The sequence below is a fragment of the Thermomyces dupontii genome (assembly GCF_041956625.1).
Source record: "Thermomyces dupontii strain NRRL 2155 unplaced genomic scaffold VTN31scaffold_6, whole genome shotgun sequence".
NCBI lineage: Eukaryota > Fungi > Ascomycota > Eurotiomycetes > Eurotiales > Trichocomaceae > Thermomyces > Thermomyces dupontii.
Window position 1 is genome coordinate 591,272 of NW_027192312.1, and position 20,600 is coordinate 611,871.

Consider the following 20,600-nt stretch of genomic DNA (forward strand, 5'->3'; position numbering starts at 1 on the left):
TTAAAAATCGAGCTTTGGAACAGTGGAGGTACTCCCAAGAATCCGGGGAAGAAACGGATTTCCCTCCGAAGGCGACTTGAATTGTAGCATAGGTACGGAGTAAGTAATGAATCATGAAATCATGAAACCCAACATGTCATCCAGTTTACAGGATTAAATCGTGTACAGGGTATATATATGAGGACAGAATAGTACAAAAAACAACTGCGATAATCCGTCGTGAGAAGAAAAAAAATCGTAACCATCCCGTTCATGTCCATAACAGTTTACATCAATCCCCTTTTCCTCCATACCTCTTCACATGCAGATAAGCCATCGGGATATCGAGGAACATCAGATAGGGTGCAGTTTTGCCAGTAGGCGCGAACAACCGCGCAGTGGCGGACAGTGGTGGCGTTCTTGCCAGCCAAGAATGCAGGAGTCGCCAAGTGGATATAGTACGGCGACGTTGGCGAGACAGACGCGAGGGTGTCGCATAATCGGTCCAATGTGGACTCCACAGTGGCCGTTTTGGCTTCGGTAGACGCCGTCGCCTTATCCGGTAATCGGTTCATGATGGCAAGTACTGCAGTGCACCGGTAGGCATTGGCGCACCGGCCCCATTCTGTCGGGTTCGCGTCGAGCTTGGAGAGCTGTTCCATGGCCATGAAACAGCTTCCCCACGGATCCGATACCACGCCGGCTTTGGCGATATGGACAAACACGCGAAACGTGTCCGCGGGGCATCCCATGACCCCGAAAAAGCCATCATCCATCGCTTGGAGATGCCAGTCTTCGAAGATGAGGCCGGTGGTCCCTCGCACGATGGCTCCGATGGTGTCGAACCACACTAATCGGGCCACGATCTCAACGAGCCCCTTGATAGTGTGCGACAGCTCGAGGATCTCCGCCCAGTTACGGCAGTGCTTATCGAGCAGCGACTTTGCGCCGCGCAGGTGGACCTCCCAGTTGCCAAAAGGCCCATCACAGACGTCAAAGACTGCAAAAGTTGCAATCCCCAGGATAGCGAAAGGATTGGCGGTCTTCAGAGCCTCATTCACGTGGCCGAGCACCTCCAGCCATTTTGTCGTAGTTGTAACCTCTGGCGGTCTCCCGACTCCATTGGTGCTGCTGGATGACGGCAAGCGCTCAAAGCGCGTCCGCATCAGGTCATGGAGCGATTTGACCAATTCGAGCGTCTCCGCTGATAGATAACGGTCATCTCGGACATCACGCTCGGTACCGGATACGATCTCCTGGCACAGTGCAGCCAGGGATCGGAAGAAGCTGTGCTGATTGGCGTCCTGGCCGCCCGCAGTGGTTGGGCTCTGAGAGGAGCCAGCACTGGAACTGGACTGGGCGGTTGAGGGCGCGCTTGGGGTCGATAAAGTTGGCGTATTCGTAGAAGGTTCCGCCGCCTTGGGTTTGCTGGAGGAGACGCGTCTCTGCTTTACTTTCAACGTTTTGGGCTCGATGGTGGTTTCCCCAACCCAAACGAGCCGCTTAGGGTAGTTCCCGCAGGCCAGGCCGGCCTGCACACACGGTAGACATCGCGGTCGGTTGAGATCGCACTTGATGTTGCGCGCTCTACAGCTTCGACAATCACGATCTCGGCGCATACCCCGAGGTTTGCTCCTCTCCCCACCCCGTGGATCGGGCATCTGGGACTGAGCGAAGGTACATGGAGAGACTTGAAGATAGATAATAGATCGGTTACTCGATCAGGAAAGGAAGAAAGATTAGTAGGAAAAGACGGTGGATTTTCTGGGGGGCTTGTGGGCTTTAAAACCGGGGGCGGCACGAGGCTCCCTATCTCGGCCCTCATCGCTCTGGTTTAGCGCCGCGGCCAGAACTTCTCCGCAAGCTTCAAGCTAAAGCTGTGAGTTTCAAACCCATCGTCATCCCCGAACAGGGATTATTTTAATTCCTCCATCTGGCCGCAGGATCGGTCCAATTCTGATTCCTTCATCTGCATGATTGCAGCATATCCCTGACTGTCACAATCAACAGTTGGACACCGGTCAGCGGTGTCTCGCCGGTGTTATTTTTTGCCATACGTCCTCATCCTGCGACATGATCTGAGTCGAGTCTTAACTCCGTTGATAATCAAACCAGAGAAGAGAAGAAAAAAGAAAAATTAACCAAGCTATTCCAAATGTCCTTGAAGAACCGGATCCGTGAATACTTCCGGACGGACTACCGTCCCGGCGAGCGCTTGCTCGTCCAAAAGATCGACTTCTTCATTCTGACCTTTTGCTGTGTCAGTTATCTGGTCAACTATGTAAGTCCGCCCTGGGGGTTTGGAGCTTTTCGCGTACTCATCCAATCGAACAGCTGGACCGGAACAACCTCGCAAATGCCTACGTCTCGGGAATGCGAGAGGACCTCAACTTCCAAGGGAATCAATACAATGAGATTCTTGTCTGCTTCACGATCGGGTAAGCGAGCCCATAAAGCCAGCGCGGTTGAAACAGTGTTGACCTAACAACAACCTCAGCTATGTCTTGGGCCAAATCCCATGCAATCTCTCCCTCCATTATATCAAGCCGCGCTATTTCTTCCCGCTGATGATGTGCCTATGGGGCGGCTTGACCATGGTAACGGCCGCGGTCAAGAACCCGCAGTCCATCATGGCCATCCGCTTCTTCCTCGGCCTGTGCGAGGCCTCCACATTCGTCGGCACTCACTACATCCTGGGATCGTGGTATACGGAGCGCGAGCTGGGTAAGCGATCTGGCCTCTTCACCGCCTCTGGTCTGGCGGGAACGATGATCGGCGGCTTCATTCAGACCGGAATCTACAAGAGTATGCACATGCGCCACGGGATGCCCGGCTGGCGATGGCTCTTCATCATCGACGGCCTTCTCGTGTTCCCCGTCGCTCTCTACGGATTTCTCCTGTTCCCGGACACGCCGCACACCACCAATGCTCCGTACTTGAGCCAAGCGGAGCGAGAGCTGGCTCGCTCCCGCGTACCTCCCCCGCCGGCCGAGAAATCGCCTATTACGCTTGGGTTCCTGAAGAAGGTCCTCTCGTCATGGTACTGGTGGGGTTTCGTCATGCTGTGGGTGATTGCCGGCGAGACGGAATCGTTCAGCACGAAGTCCCTTCTCCACCTGTACATGGAAAACCACCCAAGTATTGAGTACTCAGTTCCGCAGAAGAACAACTACCCGACAGGTGTGCCGGCCGTTGGCATCGTCTCGACGTTGTTCTGGGCTACTTTGACCGACTTCCTCGGCGGCAAGCGATATCTCGTCGGTTACTGGATTGGTATTACTGGCGTGGCCACCGCCGCCATGATCCTCTCGGCCGCAAAGGACCCGACCAGCGCCTTGTCTACGCGGATGACCTTCGCAGCGTACTACTGGGCCGGATCAGTCTACGCCTGCCAGGCAACCTTCTTTGCTTGGTGCAATGACGCCATGCGCTACGAGAGCCCAGTCTTCCGCTCCGTAGTCCTAGCCGGAATGAACTTGGGCAATAACGCGGTGGACGCTTGGTGGGGTATCGTGTTCTATCCAGCCTCCACGGCTCCTTGGTTCAACGTGAGTTCTACATTGACCCTTGAACTGCTCTACTCCTAACTAACAATCTTCTGCAGCGCGGCATGTGGGCCATGATTGCTACGTCCATCGCCCTGGCCATCTGGACAGCCATCCTCACCTACGGTGTCTGGCGACTCCACAAGAAGAGAGTTATCAATGAAACACAGGGGCAGTCCACCGGGCTTGACCCGGAGAAAGACGGCCATCATGTCGGGACCAAAGAATCTTCTGTTTGATAAGTTCTGAGTGATGAACATACAGTATATGTATTGTGCAGTATATCGCTGTTGGAATTTAATTTAATTTCTTTGACGACATCCCATAAATAGCGTCGACATCGGCGACTTCCTAGATCTTCTGCATGCCGAGGCCCCCTGTCTTGCCATCGTCATACTTCATCGTGAATGGTCCGGGATCTGCAGCTGCATCGCCGTAGCCTCGCCCTAAACATCAACCCCTGTCTGAGAGAGTGCGACTGTCGCCGAACAGGGTTCTCGACGATGGATTGCTTTGCCTATCATTTTCTTCGAGAGTAATTGCCTTGATTGGTAATTCCGTCTCAACCTCCTTATCATACTTTTTCTCGAATGATTCGAATCACGCTTACCTAGCACCCTGCAGATCGGCATAATAATGAGTACGGAGCTGTACACAACCTCCGTCCTCCGATGATAGGCAAGCTGCATTTCATCTGCCTAAGTTACCAAAACATAGGCACCTTACTAGCCCCCGGCTGCGGATTAGGTTATTAGGCAATTTATCCCCATTCCAGGATTAACGGTCATTCGAATCTGAATCCCGCAGATCACTCTCCACTTAGTTACCGCACTTGGGCTTGTGGAGGAAGTTGAACTGATTATGACTCCGGTCATTGAAGTCGAGGGCTTAGTTGGAATTGTCGTTGTTTCGTCTCATGGTGGTCATGTTGTGAAAACAGAGAACTATTTCGCACAGCGGCCCTGTCGCAGTAGGCTAATCCGTACTCGTATGCATTGTCAGAATGATAACTAGTACATACCTATCGATGCTTCAGAAATGTTGAGAGGCAACAGCTGAACCGAGACTCGCGAACCATCTCCCAGCTCATCAGAATCCGGGTCATGTGACTGATGACAAAAAGCTGTATCGTATTGTGACGGTCACGGATTCGTTTCCCCTCCTCCAGCTCTTGCTCGAGATTGGTCAGGAAAGACCCGTTCTGTTCCCTTGCTCGCGTTAGGCCAAGCCCGCCGAGAGCAACAACCAACAGCTTCAGAACGCCCAGTTCGTCCGCAATCCCGGATAAATCAGCTTTACTCCTGCGGTGATTCGCGTCCTTGTACGAGTATTACGGAGTTCATAGGTAGGTAAATTAGCGATGTCCTCAGATGAGCTGCTTGGCAGAACAGTAGTTATATTCAGCGCCCAGAAGAGATTCTAAATTCGTTCCCTGAAGAGTTCTGACTTCGATGCAAACGCTGATGCGGGCTGTCCCTGCGCACAAAACTTCATTGCCACCATAAAAATCGAAAAGGAACCAGCGGCTCAGCGCAGTTGTTGGCTTCATGGTTGTTGACAGCACGCCTACCGCGGGCCGCAGTGCAGATGGCTGCAAACAACCTGCTGATCACTCGCGATTCAACACTGTTTGCCAGCTACGAATTTCACCTGGACTCGCTGTTCATCATCTTGGATTTCTTTGAAATTGTTCTCGGATTCAAAGTCTCTGTGATTGTCGAAGTAGGGATACTGTCGATCGAGTTCCTATCCTGCAAGTGGAAGCTCAATCAACTGAATTTAGGTGAGGTACCTGTCTCCCTCTTCGATAGGATCACGGCATCACTCCCTGTGAGACCTTCCAGTGGCTGAGAGAGAAAGCATAGGGCAACGCGTAGGAGTTCGTATCTGAGATCAACTCAATCTTGATAGCCATTGTACATGTCTAGGTAATACTATATAGTTATATATTACCGGGTCCTACCCATGCATCTGGTGCAGTTAACGTGACAGGTCCAAGATCGGAGCCGTGTGCTTCAGTGATCCCGTTGTACCGTCTCGTTGCTGAAATAGATAGTCTTCTCCGTAGTTGAACTGTTGAAGAGCTGTGTGCCTTTTTTTGCTGTGCCAGGAACCGTCTACTCCATGTAGATGCAATGAACAATCGCCAACTGGCGTGTCATACTTGCCAACTGGCATTACTGGGGCTGTTGCATCGGCTATCAATTGGACTTATTGCTTAGTTTGGCCAAGCTGATCTGGCAATTTGATTTCATTATTCACAGGCGTTTTTTCTCTCTTTGCTATGGGTAAGAGCCGTCAACTGACGTTGCGTCATGCGGGTTTCCTTTCGTCAACCGGTGGACGGAGTAACTACTCGAACTGCTGGATATGCTTCCATTTTGGATGTCTCGATTACGTAATCATGATCTTTCACCTCCGCCGATATCCAGGCAAACAACCCAATCAGACGACGCAGCATGACCAAGACCACAGCAGCGAAAGAGACGCATGGTGATATGATTTCGGACATTGACTGAGACTGGACTGTGACCGAGGGATTCGATTCTCTACCGCCCACAGTCTCGCGTTCTGCCCTCAATGGCGCCATTCTTCTTCTCGACCCCGGTTGATATCGATATCGTGTTGGAAGACAGCGATGCGCGGGAACACGTCGACATCAAGCTCGACAAGGGTCGCCGGGAAAAGGCGCCTCTATACTTGGATGGCGAGTCCGTCAAGGGTGCCGTGACGGTCCGACCGAAGGATGGGAAACGGTTAGAGCACACCGGCATCAAGGTGCAATTCATCGGGTCGATAGGTACGAGCCGTCATGATGTCGGGGATCATCGTGGTTCTTTACAGGCTAATGCGGCCCTGCCGTGCGACAACAGAAATGTTCTACGACCGAGGCAACCATTACGAATTCCTGTCCCTCAACCAGGAGCTCGCCGCTCCGGGCGAGCTGCACCACCCACAGACCTTCCCGTTCAACTTCAAGAACGTCGAGAAACAGTACGAGTCCTACAACGGCATTAATGTTCGATTGCGGTACTTTATCCGAGTCACGGTTTCCCGGCGCATGGCGGACGTGGTCCGCGAGAAAGAGATCTGGGTCTACTCCTACCGCATGCCGCCAGAGACCAACAGTCCGATCAAAATGGATGTCGGCATTGAGGACTGCTTGCATATCGAGTTTGAGTATTCGAAATCCAAGTACCACCTAAAGGACGTGATCGTGGGACGGATATACTTTTTGCTCGTCCGGCTGAAGATCAAACACATGGAGTTGTCCATCATCCGGCGGGAGACGACCGGCGCTGCGCCGAATCAGTACAACGAGAGTGAGACATTGGTACGATTTGAGGTATGTGTATCCTGTATCCTTCTAGCTGGGGGAACAGACTGATGATGGGAAACAGATCATGGACGGATCGCCCTCTCGAGGTATGGAACTATTGGTATGACGAGTACATCCCGTTCTGACAATTCCAGGCGAAACTATCCCCATTCGACTATTTCTGGGCGGGTTTGACCTGACCCCAACCTTCCGAGACGTTAACAAGAAGTATTCGACGCGGTACTACCTGAGTCTCGTGCTGATCGACGAAGGTGAGCGCCAGACCCCATCGTCACATGACCTGCTCTCATCCCTTCCCCCCACACTCCGCACACGGGATTCAAAAATCACGATCAATAGCCGACGCGGCAATTGAAACTCTATCCCAGCCCTATTGATTTGGAAATCACGTCCATGCTTCCTCAAAGAGCTTCCCTCACAACTAACACAAAAAACAGATGCACGCCGCTACTTCAAACAATCCGAAATCGTCCTCTACCGCCAGGCACCCGAGATTGCTGCCACCCCAGAGATCGCCCAGCAGCAGGCCATTCAGCAGCAGCAGATCGAGCAGCAGAACGCGCAGGCCAAGGCCGTCGGCCCCGCGAAGAACCCGCAGCTGGCGCAGGTGCAGGCCGCGAGGGAGCAAGCTGCTGCGGCGGGACCGGCTTGAGCAGTCTACATCCAGCCTTCGTTGGGGGTAAAGGATTTGGGGGGAGTCTTTCTGTTCTCTCATATGTTTTTTTTCCTTCGGCCTGTTCTGGGCTGTTTGACTGCAACAGAGTTTGTAGTACTTGTATAGATGGCATGATCCTGGACTTAATGCGCATGGTACCATGTTCATTGTCGAGAAATCATTATTGGGGAGTTCCGGTGTCTGTACCTTCGATGATGCGGATAGCAAATTCACTTGATCATACAGTACTCGATGCCGTCACAGTTACACTTAGCTCTATTTCTGACCAGATGATACATACAAACCGAGGATAACAAAACAACAAAAGGCCGAATGTTTTGATCCCACCGATCAAACCCCATCTCCAGAACGGCCCTCCATGACATGCAGCGTGCGCACCAACGCATCGAGCACCGACCCATCATCGCGTTGATGCTCCTTGCCCGCAACCTGGACGGCTTTGACGGCCAGCGGGTATATCCAGGCGAGGTGTTTCCGGTGATGCTGCTGCTGCTGCTGCTGCTGGGTTTCGGCAGTGGAACGAACAACAACAGTACGAGTCGGTAGGGATGGCGGATCCGGCACCGCGGCGGGTTCGCTGTCCAGCTCGATCAGTCGGTTGATGATGTGCAGCAGCTCGCGGCGGGCAATGGTCGGTTGGGGCATCATCCCGCGCAGCGGCTGGTCCGCGATGTAGGCTTTCAGGGGCAGTGCGGCGCGCAAGATAAGATACGGCAGGACGCAGCGCGCAAGTGACACACGGGGATCATCATTGCTGCTGGGCGAGCCCGCACGGGATGACAGGTCGAACATGGTGTCCATAAGCACGTAAGCCATGGCGGATCGGGCAGTGGCGGCAGGCTCAAAGGTGCGTCCCCTGCGAACGTGCCACAGGTCCCGCAGCGGGTCTTCCTCGAACGCCTCGATGGGCAGCTCGGTCCGCGGCTGCGGCGGGTAGATGAGCGACCAGCGTAGGAGCGCGCACGCGAAGTCGCGACGTAGTTGGTCCGGTACCGGCGCCGATCCCAGAGCCGGGATGATCAGCGGCTTCAGGGTGCGAAACGCGTCGATATCAAATTCTTCATCTTTTTGGATCGTCGTCGTGGGGATGCCGAGCTCCCGGCAGTTGGTGGCAGAGACGATCCCCCGCGCAATATTGACCACGCACCGCCAGAAGCGCTCGAAGTCCTCCGATCGCTGTGCTGCTCCCGAGTACTGGCTCTCAACGTATGGCACGGAGACCCGGAGGATATCCACGGATGCAGTTGTAGCTTTCTTCCATAACACGGGCTCCCGATCCCTGCCTCGCCAGTTGTACTTCTCAACAACGGGATGAACGAGGTGTTCCAGCACCGTCGTTAAAGACCCGTTGCTGAAGATATCCATCTTGATCCCCACCTCCGTGATGTACCAGCTCAATAGTTCGATTGAGCGTTTCGAGAATGCCACGTATGACGGGCGCGTCCTGTCATGGTCGGGGGACCATTGGGTCAGGGCTGCATCAGCAAAATCTGCGAGGCACAGCAGAATCGCCGGCTGCGAAGACTCCATGTCCAGACACAGTGTTCGCAGGCACTCGGAAACTAGCTCTTGAAGAGTAGATTGGTGCTCAATGTCAACCGAGTATCGAGACGATACTGAGTTCCAAATCGCTGCTCGCATGTGCTGGAGTATTTGCTCGACGTGGTCCTCCGAAACGTCATTCTTGAAGAGTCTGTACACTTGCTGATATGCACGGAAGTAGGACAGAAGGGCATCTTGATTCGATTTTTCCAGATCAAGCGACTCCGCCTTCTGCGCTGGGTGACCATCGACCCAAAGCTTCCATGCCGCGCACACAGCCTCTCTGGTAAGAGTTGCCGTGGCGGAGACGCGAGACAGGATGTCTGCCAAGCTGGAGAAGATCGCTTCCGTGATTTCATAAATCTCCGCCTGGAGGAGGGATTGGAAACTGCTTAGTAGGCGTTTCCAAAACTCGTCAAAACTTTCGTCTCGCACGACCGAGTCAAAGTAGTTGGATATCAATTGGGACGTTCCTCTGCTCATCACCACGGCGGTTTCAACCCATGTTTTTGCTGCATCCGACTTTTCGTCCCCACTGACGACGCGTAGTGTATTGGACTGAACCCCGTCGACCATGACAAATAGCACGCGATGCAAGCAGAGATGCCATGCCCTTGGAGAAAGTCGCGGCCCATAAGCATCGAGGACCCGCAATAATGTGCGAATTGCGCTGTTACGAATATCGGCCCTGTCATCCGTCGTAAGATCGACGATTCGGAGCAGAAGTAACAACCAAAGAGCCCCACGAGAAACACCGCCATCCGCGTCCTTGACAAGTAAGGACAGGGATTCCTCACTCAAAGTAGTGTCTATTGACTCGTCGATAACCAACGTTTCTAGCTGCCCTTGGAGAAAGTCGGAAACGTTCCAGAAGAGCGCCGTGGTGGTTAACGATATGTTGAATTCTTCAACTTGGGACGCAAAGTTGAAGAATGATCTGACAAGTTCTAGTAGACACGGTGGGGGGAGAAGAGGAAGAAAATCGGATGCAATCAGTTGTAGTGAGCTGTAGGCAGCTCGGATCAAGCGTGGCGACCTTCCAATGAGCTTGCGAGACAACGGTTGAGGCCCCTGCAGGACTCCATCTCTGTTTGACGAAGGTCGCTCATCGAAGACGGTCGAAATGAGACCGAAAACGATGCTCCAGCCATCCATGAAAGACTCTCCGTATCGCTCTAGGATGCCCTTTAGAGTATTCAATGCCTGCTCGTGAGCATCGAGATTGACAGCCGCACTCGTGGTCGCTGGAGACCGTGTTGTATGGAGGGAAGATATTTGAGACCGCAACGATTCCAGGTTCCTGACCTGCAGTCGATTTCGCAGTGTACCATCCTCAACCGAGAAAGCCATGGTTTCGGATATTATTTCGTTCAAAATCCTGCTAGCTTTCAGCCGGAGTGTCGGATTGACTTCACCGCGGACAATAACAGATGTCAAGCAGATGTCCAGGATGTCCCAGGCATAGTTTTCGGAATCGACGTTCGAAAGTCGCTCTATATTCTTTTTGGCAAGCTCATAGGTCTTATCTAGGACAAAGTTCAGTTCATCGTCCTGAAGCTTCGGCTTGGCAATCGCGCTCCACTTGGCTCGGTGCACTTGTCCCGTGCGGCGAGTTTTGGGAGACTGACTAGGAGACAGAGACCCTTCGGAAGAAACGCGCTCCAAATCAACCGAGAGGCTCAAGAGGGCTTCCAGAATTTTCTCGAACGACGTGTCGGGATATTCCACAGTGCTGTCAAACAGTTTGGTGGCGGCGGTTTGAACAGCTGTTATTTCGACGGCGATGTTCGATTTCGGAGCGTCGGGTTCTGCTTGCATAGAAGCCTCCTCTCCTCCCACATGCGCCGGTTTTCTCGGTGTCACAGCCGTCGCGGCCCTGATCACGAGCTCCGCATTCTGAAGTGTTTGAAGGATGATCGACCATGCAGATTGATCCAGTGTAGGTCCCAAGGCAATCCCAAGATTCAAGAGAGCACGGAGACAAAGCAAATTCCTGACACTCAGCGATGTTCGCGCGGTTTCGGAAGAGACCTTCGGGGTGTCGACAGGCGAGATGGTGGCTTTCTCCGTCCCCTCAATTGGACTACCTACGGTATCCTCCTGCCCATTCGTGTATCCGAACCGGGCGCCTGTACCATCCGCCGGCATAGATGCCTTCCCTAAAGTGGTGAGAAACGCATCGCGAGCGGTCGATTGCCTTAAGAGACCGGCTACGTGCGTAAGCTTTTGGAACGATCGTACCAAATTATGGTAGTAATCGTCATCCAACGCCGCGTATAAGAAATTAGAGCAGGTGGCAAGGATTGCGGGCCAGCATGAGTCGATGATGCCGGCGCATGCCTTGATATTCTTTGAATGGGGGTGATTTCGCAGCTCAAGAGGATTCAGGGGGACCGATTGCCGCTTAGATTCAGAAGCTGACGACCCTGAATCGGAACGCTGAAGCTCCTGAGAATCTCCACCTGATGACCGCTGTCTCGCCTTCGCAATTCTCTGTTTCCGCTTGCTTTTGGACTCGGGGACGGTGAGAGGGAGAATGAACTTGGCAAGACCTTCGGATAATGAGCTGATGCAGTTGAGAACGAGACTGAAAATATATGTGTCTGGTGGAGATGGAGCGGCAGATTTGTCCAGGAGCTCAAGATATGGGGTCCTGACTGTGCTCCATTTGGTACTGATGCCAGCTACACTCTCATCTGAGGCACTGACAGGAGTTCCAATCACATCGGCAACGCTACTAACTTCCAACGCGATTTGCTCTTCCGTTTTCGATCTTGAGTGCGTGGCAGTCGATGGGACCGTCGATTGGTGGCTGATTCCGATCAACGAGGGTCGTTCGGATACGATCCGAACCAAAGTCGCCATATGGTCCTTTATAATGTCCCTCCGTCCCTCCACATCATCATAGAGAGAATAAATCAGCCTCGTGAGCCCCGACTCTGCATGCAATCCACGGAACATCTCCATGCAAAGAGCTCGTTTCCAAGGCACAGATGATTCAGGCTCCGTGAGATGAATTAAAAGACCCAAGGCCATCTCAGACTCCGACGCTAATATTGGCATGTAGTTGCGGAGCAAGAGCATTAGGATGCGCGCCACACGCACAGTCTGTGGAAATCCGTGCTTTTCGGATAGTTGTCTCACTACCAACGGCATCAATCGAACTCGCAGAACGTGTAACTGCTCCGGGTGATTGCGGAGAAGTTTCGTATTGTTCGACAGAATACTCTCAACGAGCTCCAAGACAAACACGGGGGACAGCATCTTCACTTGCAAAAAGTCCAGCCTGTCGCCTTCCACCAGACGGCAGAAGTCATCCAATATCTGAACATACAGTCAGAAAAGTGTCGATCCAGTAGATCGTGGCATCAAGCTCTCACCCGATAAGCATCATAAGCAGCAATTCCCACAGATAACTGCGTCTCACCCACAGACACTGTGTGAGTTTCGTAGGAACCTTTGGGCTTGCCTGCGAAGAGCGTTGTCAGCTCTGCCATGGGATTGGCCAGAGTAAGGGGCGGCTCACCATCCTCAACAGCAACCTTCTCAAAAGACGAAATTACGAGCTGCTGGAGAGTAGCAGCAGCGGAATTGGCAACCGCCACATTCTTGCTCGCCTGCAGTGTGGCACATATTTGCAGGGTGCTGGCAAGAAGATCACCGCTCAGCTCTTCCGAATAGTTCTGTAGAAGTGCTGGGAGAGTTTGCAGAATCTTGAGCTGCACATCCTGGCCTATACGTGGGCGGGTCAGAACCACATCGAAAACCAGCGACTCTCGACGTTACCCACTGAGGCTTGTAATTTCCCGCAACCCAGACAGCGTATCTTCTAAGCGCCCAGGCGGAAGCGCTCGAGATGATGTGAGTCTCTGAAGACTCGACACGCCAATTGCGGCGAGTTTGGAATGTTGGGTATAACATGCGAGTATGAATGGACTGGCAAAATGAGGCCGGCGGATCAAGTCTGAGAGCACGGACGCATCTGTCAGCAGGTTCTGACAGTCCCTTCGCACTAAAACAGACGGCGCATACCAGCAGCCACTTGAGCTTCCGAGGTGGACGGCAATGACTTCAAATCACTCAGGGACTGTTCGGCTGCCTGATGTCGGTTAGCTTGGAGTGCACCAAAAAGTGAACGGGATGCCGAACATTCCGCAAGTCGGAGTGCTTCCTCTTTGACTCTTGTATCAAGCTTGCAAGGTCCGCCTGCAATAACTGCGAGATCATATCCAATTACCAGCAATCATCACGTAGCTCGTTGTATATGCCGTTTGTCCCTGGTCGGCGTTTGGCGCGCAAAGGCTCGAAGCAATGAGAGGCGCTTGTTGAATACAACAGACATATGTCAATGGTCGATTCGCAAAAGCCAATCTCTAACCCGAGTAATTTACATAGCTCGGTGTATACCAGCGTTTATGATGGCCGCGAGTCTAGAGTGAGTTGACTGGCGTGGCATTTGGTCATCATAAGCTGCCAAGCCCTATCTGGATAAATTCTCTGCCTGAAAGTTCAGGGTGAAACGTTTCGGCTATCCGATTGGCCATCGTAATCTTTTCACGTGAGAATGATTGCCCCGGTCACGTGAAAATCATTGGGCTGTCTTGGGCTCTTCCGCTGCCGCAAAGTCCGTTTGCCCAGTGCCCCTCCTCAGTCATACTCAGCGCGTAATTCAGCAAACGACTTCGTTTTGTGGCTCAAGATGACAGCAAAAGTTCCGCGCAATTTTCGCCTCCTGGAGGAGCTTGAGAAGGGCGAGAAGGGTCAAGGAGCTGGTTCGTTCTCGCCGAGTGAGCTCGCAGTCTCTCCGATCTCCAACTGATGTATCGGGTATAGAAGCATGCTCCTATGGTCTGGCCGATGGTGACGATTTGATGATGACCAACTGGAATGGCACCATCTTGGGGCCTCCTCATGTTTGTGCCTTTCACTCCCGTATGTTGTTTTAGTCGAGCTAATTCCCCGAATCCGATCGACTAGAGCGTACACGAGAACCGGATATACAGTGTGAAGCTCCATTGCGGCGATGATTACCCTGATAACCCTCCGACGATTCATTTTGTGTCCAAAATCAACCTTCCATGCGTCGATCCTCGCACCGGGAAGGTATGATGATCCCCGCCGACGTTATGGCCAAACAAGGATACTTAGAAAGCCGAAGGTCGATCCGTCAAAGGTTCCATGCCTAGCGCAATGGAAGCGAGATTACACAATGGAAACGATTTTGCTGGAGCTCCGACGGTACGAATCATGCTATCACCAAGGGAGAAACCTTATCTGACGCCCTTCCTTCATAGATACATGGCTTTGCCTCAGCACAAGAAACTGCCGCAGCCACCAGAGGGTTCGACCTTCTGAAATCATCAACGCGACCGGCATGCAACGAAATGCATGTAACCGGAACCTGCGCTGCTTTGTTTCTCATGATTCCTCAAAGGACATTCAGATCTGTACTATCGTCCCTGCATTCCGGCCAAGCATAAGAATTCCTTGATATTCAGAGGTAGGATAGATGTGATATTAGCAATGACCAGTACGATGTTATGATCAGAAGGCACTTTCCTCCTGAACTTCGAGGTCTGTATGCTACGTACGTGTAGGAGGAGCACCGTTGTCACACGTCGGCTTATCAAAATAATCACGTGGAGATAGAAGGATGTCTGTAACAGCCACCTAGGGTATAAAAAACCATGGACGGAGAAACCAGAGCTCAATAGAGTAGTTCTCATCCAGGGCAATAGTAATAGTAAGTGCATGTACTTTCCAGTCCAACTATTCCAAACTATTGAAGTTTCTTTTGATGATCTTCACAGTCGAAGATATCAAAATAGCAGTAGACCATCACCATCAAGACACCAAAAATGGACCATCGAAGAAGACACCAACATGGTCAAAGCCGTGCCCCTAACTGCCGGCCCTCAAGGTTCTGAACCATCGTTCGATTCTCACATCGAGCGAGCGGAGGTGCCTTTGGCCGGTATTCATCTATCACCTTGTCAGGGTTGAACCGAAGCAGGCCGTGTTCCCTTTCGCGCTTCCTGGTAGATCCGAAGAGTTGCCTATTGTCGATATATATTGCTCCACATCGCGCGTTTTGCGTCACAAGCTTCAGAAAAACCTTAGAGTGCGGTGGTAAGCAAAGGGTCACAATGTGGTGGTGTAGTATTCAACAAACTTCACCGCCAAATGGCTCGCGTGGCCATCAAGAATAAGCAATCGATGGTTGCCTCGCGTCCGGGAAGCGGTGTGCTTATCAAGATTGTTGGAGCCACTCTAGCGCAATCTCGCTGCTCGACCAGCCATTGAGGCTGACGCGGAGGACAATATCGTCATTGATGTCTTCTGGGATTCAGAATTGTTGGATCTGGCTTCATTTGAAAATAGTGAACGGCGGAGAGAGAGTAGCGGTTTGCCGAGATGCATTCGATGATCGAGACCCATTCCCGGTTGCCTGGCTGTACTCAAAATGCCTCGATCTACTCGCGAGGGACAATCACTCTGGCATTATCGTCGACTCCTTTCATGCACCCCTTGTCATTCATGCTGTAAATGTCGTCCTCGGCGATCCCGTACTTCAAGAGCGTTGTTTCATACAGGCTAAACCATTGCTCCAGAATGGCTTTGTCAAGCGCATCTTTTCTCGTTTGGTCCAGAGTCCGGGAACGATGAACCTCGAGCTCTTCATGTCTGGTCAGGAAATTGTAGACCCAGTTCTTGCCCAAGGGCATCATGTCTCCTTTGGCTCGCAGAATCTCAGTCGCAAACGCCTCCATTTCAGCAGTTGTCATTGGGCAGCCCCAACCGTCGAGCTGGTACACACTCTTCACCACAGCCTCCCCTTTCGGTGTCAGTCGCTGCAAATGCTGCTTGGAGATCTGATTGAACTTCCTCCTTCCGGAGATGCGATCCCACAAGGTCGTCAGGAGAACATTTCAAATAGCCTCGCTGCTTCCCGAAGACTCGGTACCGTACCGGCCTTGATCGCGGCGATGGCCTCTTGAAGTCGCTCCTCCTTTTCCAGCTGGTTCACGGAAATGTTGAGGCGCAGAAAGCTCACGAACGTGCTCGATGTGAAAATAGAACGATTGTTCAGAATCTGGAGAACAACGAAGCTGACGGCCTGAGGGCCAGTAGTTAGGGGCACGGCTTTGACCATGTTGATGTCTTCTTCGATGGTCCTTTTTTGGTGTCTTGATGGTGATGGTCTAGCTATTTTGATATCTTCGATTGTGAGGGTCCCCAAAAGTAACTTCTAGTTATACTTTGAAATAACTAGTTGGACTTGGAAGTACTTACTATTAGTACTCGTATTGTCCTGGATGAGAACTATTATTGAACTCTGGATAAATACTACATGATTTTGGAGTTTCATGCTGGAGAGGCTCATGAGGTGGCTTAGGTAAGGTAGAGAGCTTTGTATGGGGCCCATACTGAGTTTGGGGTGTGAAATGTTTGGCCTACTACTCCGTACTCCGATAAAGAGTTGTCTAGGGTCAAAAGCAAACTTGGATCGAGAGAACGAGACAGATTGGTTTGACCAGGATCAAACCACCCTACTCATAATGCTCCCGAAGGTGGTTCCGAAGCATTCAAGCATCCATCGGTATTCTTGTAAGTGTCATTGGCCACACGGACTGGTCTCTGCAATTACTCAAAGACTTGACACCACAGGCCTTGTTCTCTATCGAGCCCTATTGCGACAATGTAAGAGACTACCGCCCGATGTACCCTACCGGGAAACAATACCGAACCTCGTGAAGATCAAGTTTCATCGATATAATAAGTACCTGAGTCCATCGAAATCTGTGAACGCGCTCAGAGCTGGATACGAGGTAAAGAGGACCACCTTGGTTCCGGGCACTTGGTTTATTGTGCTGACAGGCTTGCCCAAGGCTCTAGATCTCCTCCATGCGGCGTCGCGGCACGACGATAATGCCCGCAATCGAATATCTACCATAATTGAAGAAGCCCAAGCCCGCAAGCGCAAGGCCCAAGCTGAGGCGCGATTACGCGGCAGCGCACGCCCGAAAAAACCTCCCACTCCGCGTGAACTCAGAGCCGCTTGGAACAGGCAGTTTCAGAACGCCACAGCGGTTCGCCATCCGAACGCGGAACCCATTTGGAACCGGCCACGGCCCATTGTTCCCGGTAAACGGCATATTCCTGTCTTGGTTAACGCCCGGGGAGTTCCGTTCCTGCGGATCAAGAAGCCGCAACCTCAAAGTCTCAGTAGAATGATCAGGAACAAGCTCGCGCAAAGGTGGAGATATGTCGAACGACGAGACGAACTGGAGGTTGCGATTCTCTTCGCAAAAGACGAGGATAATTGGGACCAGAATGTCGGTCATGCTGAGGAGGCCACCTGGGAAGCTCCGATGAGGGAAGCCATGGACGAACTTTACAAGAAGGTGGCTGAATTTGATTATAAGAACTATGAGCGAGGCAAGAAGCTCTGGAAGATTGTGCTTGCGGAGAGGGCGCTCGCCGAGAAAGAAGAGGCCGAAAGGAAACAGAAGGAAGAAGCCGAACGGAAGCAGAAGACGAAAGATTCTGAGGCATCGCGCTCCACGGAAGTCGAGGTCAAGCAATCTGATCAATTGAAAGGACAGCCATAATGCCTTTCATTACGTTTTCAGCGTATATGTTTCGTTCCTACTGCTGACGATGTTGAGAAGACTGCGCCCTGGGATGACTGGGCTCAGACAACTGTCCAAGAATGGACGGTCTCATCTACTCTCTATGTATGGAAAACGTACTGCGCCTGATGACCAACAATCAGGCAATGCTGCGAGTCATTGCCTTGGTCTCTAGTCATTACTCATGGACCGGCCACATATGAGCCTACATCATGCCGCTATTTGCAACTTCTCGACGCCAGTCGAAGGAGGTTCATCGTCACCCTCATCGTCAAAGTCACCCTTTCCAGCCAAGCCTCGCTCCCAGATTTGCTTCCCTGTGAGCTTTACCTCCTCACGGCCGGGTGCCTCTCGCCCAGACGATTTCTTCTTTTTCTCTTCTGCCTCCTTCTCCTCACGTTTTCTTCTCTCTTCTTCCTCCATCTCTTTTCGAAAGCGTTCTTGCCACTCCCGAAACGTTTCTTTCGTTACGGGTGTGCCCTGGAACTTGCGGTTTTCCTCTTCTTCCGCTTTGGCAATCTCCCTCTCTTTCTCCTCTAGCTCGGACTTCACGCGTTCCGCTACTAGGTTCTCGGCGGCTTCCTTCAATGCGCTGACGAGAGTGAAGACCATGGCCATCCCCATGTTCTCTTCGATGGTGGGTTGGAGGCCCTCCAGGAGCCGTGCCCTGTCTTCTTGGATATCGAACCGCGGATGCTTGGGCGCATTGGACGGCGCTATGATTTCGAGATCCGGGGCCACGTCTGGATATGCTTCAGGGTACGAGACTTGAAGATAGAATACTGGAGGTTGGGGGTCCTCGCGACCGTCGGCATCTTGAACATCGAGTTTGATCTTTATTCGATAGCATGTCTCTGATATATCTGCAAGTAGAAAGTCAGATTCTGCTCATGATTTAGAGGATCGCCAAACAATGTACCTGTGATCTCTTCTGGAAAGATGGATTCAAGAACTTCGCGCTCTTCGACTTGTTCCTCGCGACCCATGTTATGTGCCTTCCAGCGACTATAAGAGCAGAAGCCGATCTAAAAACCAGCAAAGACGCGGAAAATGATTATAACAATCTCTCCAACGGAGAAATCAGTCGCAGTGGTCGCAGAAAAAGCCCTGATGTTGAACTTCGAAATGGGGGCAGCATATGGATGGAGGGACGGTCCCACGTGCAAACACGGCAAACACATCACAAAAAAAATATCGGTTCGTCCGTCCAAAATTGTAGATCTACCACCCTCCAATTCCTATATGAACAGTCGAATTTCCTATGATTTTCCTTATAATATGAATATATTGACAGAAAGCACCTAACGCGAATCATGGGAAAACCGAAGCCTGCCAACAAAAAGAAATCTAAGCGTGAAAAATCCATCCTGAATGGTGTCGGCGGCGTCGTTTCGAAGCCCAAAATGGCCGAAAGCAGCACCGAACTTCTCGAAAAAGCTACGATCCTTCTCCAGACCGGCCAGGCAGACGCTGCGCTTCCACTCGCCCAGCGTGCCCTCGAAGTTTCGGCAGGAAACTCGCTGGAGGCGTTGTCGGCGATCAATCTGATAGGAGAGATCTATATCGAGCTCGGCGAGATCGATGCCGCGCGCAATGAGTTCCTAAAAGCTGTGCAAATCGACCCTGAAGGTACAATACCGGAATCGCAAGGAGGGGGGGCGGAGAAGTTCCTATGGCTCGCTCAGTTGAGCGAGCAAGGAGGGATAGACAGTGTCTCGTGGTATGAGAAGGGCGTTCGTACACTACGGCAGGCGATTCAGTCATTAGAGCAGAGTAATCGGCTGGAAGATGCTGCAGCGCTCGAGGAAAAGCGGCGGAAACTGGCCAATGCGCTCTGCGCTGTGGTCGAGATCTACATGACGGACCTCTCGTCAGTGCCAGGACTGAAGCTACATGACTTACCTGCACCCAGCTGACTGATATTCTCAGATGGGAAGAAGACGCCGAACGCAGATGCGAGTCGCTCGTTACCGAGGCTCTCCTCGTTGCCCCCGATTCTCCCGAATGCCTGCAGACTCTGGCTTCCGTGCGGATATCACAGTTGCGCATCGATGAAGCGCGAGCGGCGCTGTCACGGAGTTTGGAACTGTGGAAGGATCTGCCTCCCGAGGATCCAAAAGTGCCGGATTTCCCGGCTCGCATCAGTCTGTCTCGACTCCTGATGGAGGTCGAGATGGAGCTCGAAGCACTGCAGGTGCTGGAGCGGCTCATTCTGGAAGACGATCAAAGCGTAGAGGCATGGTATCTAGGCGGATGGTGTTTGTACCTTCTATCTCAGAAGGAACCAGACGCTTCAGCAACGAACGCAGAATCCGGTGAAAAACCGGAAGACAAGCGCCACGAGTCGATGGTTGCTAGCCGCGCATGGCTCAAGCAGAGCTTGAAGCTCTACGACAAGATAGAATACGAAGATGTGCGGCTCAAGGAACACGCGGTTGAGCTGGTGCAAGAGCTCACGGAGAAACTTGGAGGAAACGACGCGGACGATGACGATGACGAGTCGGATGCATTTGGGTTTGGTGAAGGTGATGGCGATGATGACGAGTGGGAAGACGAGATCGAGGGAGGATCTGACGAGGATGAGGACGATGACCACGAGATGAAAGATTCATGAAGGACTGATCTCTTTGCTTGCTGTTGATTTTGGTCTGAAATGCCGTGATACCAAGGGTTAGGGTTTTCGGTAGAGCTCGTCCGATACACCATGATACCAAAATTACAGGTACTGGGTTACTTTTTCCTGTGGCAATTTCCTTATGAAAGCAGTATCTATGACCGGAACTGTACCGGATTAACATTGAACCGGTATTTGCGATAATACCGATAAGAGACGTGCAGCGCAATAAAACCAGTCGAGGCTTGCGATTTAGGCCTGTGACATTTGA

At 52.0% G+C, this 20,600-nt stretch overlaps 9 protein-coding genes across 9 annotated transcripts; 6 read left to right on the top strand and 3 right to left on the bottom strand.

The window, feature by feature from the left end:
* Window positions 1-266: 266 nt before the first annotated feature.
* VTN31DRAFT_6062 (uncharacterized protein) lies at window positions 267-1,640 on the bottom strand (the record flags this gene model as incomplete). Its single annotated transcript, XM_069406631.1, has 1 exon — window positions 267-1,640. One exon carries the CDS (start codon window positions 1,638-1,640, stop codon window positions 267-269), a length of 1,374 nt encoding a protein of 457 aa, XP_069259144.1.
* A 494-nt stretch (window positions 1,641-2,134) lies between these two features.
* VTN31DRAFT_6063 (uncharacterized protein) lies at window positions 2,135-3,763 on the top strand (the record flags this gene model as incomplete). Its single annotated transcript, XM_069406632.1, has 4 exons — window positions 2,135-2,260; window positions 2,314-2,417; window positions 2,477-3,527; window positions 3,584-3,763. 4 exons carry the CDS (start codon window positions 2,135-2,137, stop codon window positions 3,761-3,763), a joined length of 1,461 nt encoding a protein of 486 aa, XP_069259145.1.
* A 2,341-nt stretch (window positions 3,764-6,104) lies between these two features.
* On the top strand, window positions 6,105-7,516 carry VTN31DRAFT_6064 (uncharacterized protein; the record flags this gene model as incomplete). The annotated part of the gene is made up of 5 exons (XM_069406633.1): window positions 6,105-6,324; window positions 6,398-6,870; window positions 6,926-6,950; window positions 6,999-7,115; window positions 7,302-7,516. 5 exons carry the CDS (start codon window positions 6,105-6,107, stop codon window positions 7,514-7,516), a joined length of 1,050 nt encoding a protein of 349 aa, XP_069259146.1.
* A 354-nt stretch (window positions 7,517-7,870) lies between these two features.
* Window positions 7,871-13,309, bottom strand: VTN31DRAFT_6065 (uncharacterized protein; the record flags this gene model as incomplete). The annotated part of the gene is made up of 6 exons (XM_069406634.1): window positions 7,871-12,406; window positions 12,463-12,551; window positions 12,609-12,815; window positions 12,873-13,046; window positions 13,115-13,181; window positions 13,232-13,309. 6 exons carry the CDS (start codon window positions 13,307-13,309, stop codon window positions 7,871-7,873), a joined length of 5,151 nt encoding a protein of 1,716 aa, XP_069259147.1.
* Window positions 13,310-13,781: 472 nt separating this feature from the next.
* On the top strand, window positions 13,782-14,437 carry VTN31DRAFT_6066 (uncharacterized protein; the record flags this gene model as incomplete). Its single annotated transcript, XM_069406635.1, has 5 exons — window positions 13,782-13,854; window positions 13,916-13,995; window positions 14,060-14,185; window positions 14,241-14,320; window positions 14,377-14,437. The coding sequence occupies 5 exons, from the start codon at window positions 13,782-13,784 to the stop codon at window positions 14,435-14,437; spliced, it is 420 nt and encodes a 139-aa protein (XP_069259148.1).
* A 977-nt stretch (window positions 14,438-15,414) lies between these two features.
* On the top strand, window positions 15,415-16,080 carry VTN31DRAFT_6067 (uncharacterized protein; the record flags this gene model as incomplete). Its single annotated transcript, XM_069406636.1, has 1 exon — window positions 15,415-16,080. One exon carries the CDS (start codon window positions 15,415-15,417, stop codon window positions 16,078-16,080), a length of 666 nt encoding a protein of 221 aa, XP_069259149.1.
* A 561-nt stretch (window positions 16,081-16,641) lies between these two features.
* Window positions 16,642-17,694, top strand: VTN31DRAFT_6068 (uncharacterized protein; the record flags this gene model as incomplete). The annotated part of the gene is made up of 3 exons (XM_069406637.1): window positions 16,642-16,690; window positions 16,751-16,911; window positions 16,972-17,694. 3 exons carry the CDS (start codon window positions 16,642-16,644, stop codon window positions 17,692-17,694), a joined length of 933 nt encoding a protein of 310 aa, XP_069259150.1.
* A 231-nt stretch (window positions 17,695-17,925) lies between these two features.
* Window positions 17,926-18,701, bottom strand: VTN31DRAFT_6069 (uncharacterized protein; the record flags this gene model as incomplete). The annotated part of the gene is made up of 2 exons (XM_069406638.1): window positions 17,926-18,578; window positions 18,635-18,701. The coding sequence occupies 2 exons, from the start codon at window positions 18,699-18,701 to the stop codon at window positions 17,926-17,928; spliced, it is 720 nt and encodes a 239-aa protein (XP_069259151.1).
* Window positions 18,702-19,028: 327 nt separating this feature from the next.
* On the top strand, window positions 19,029-20,329 carry VTN31DRAFT_6070 (uncharacterized protein; the record flags this gene model as incomplete). Its single annotated transcript, XM_069406640.1, has 2 exons — window positions 19,029-19,585; window positions 19,645-20,329. 2 exons carry the CDS (start codon window positions 19,029-19,031, stop codon window positions 20,327-20,329), a joined length of 1,242 nt encoding a protein of 413 aa, XP_069259152.1.
* Window positions 20,330-20,600: the final 271 nt, after the last annotated feature.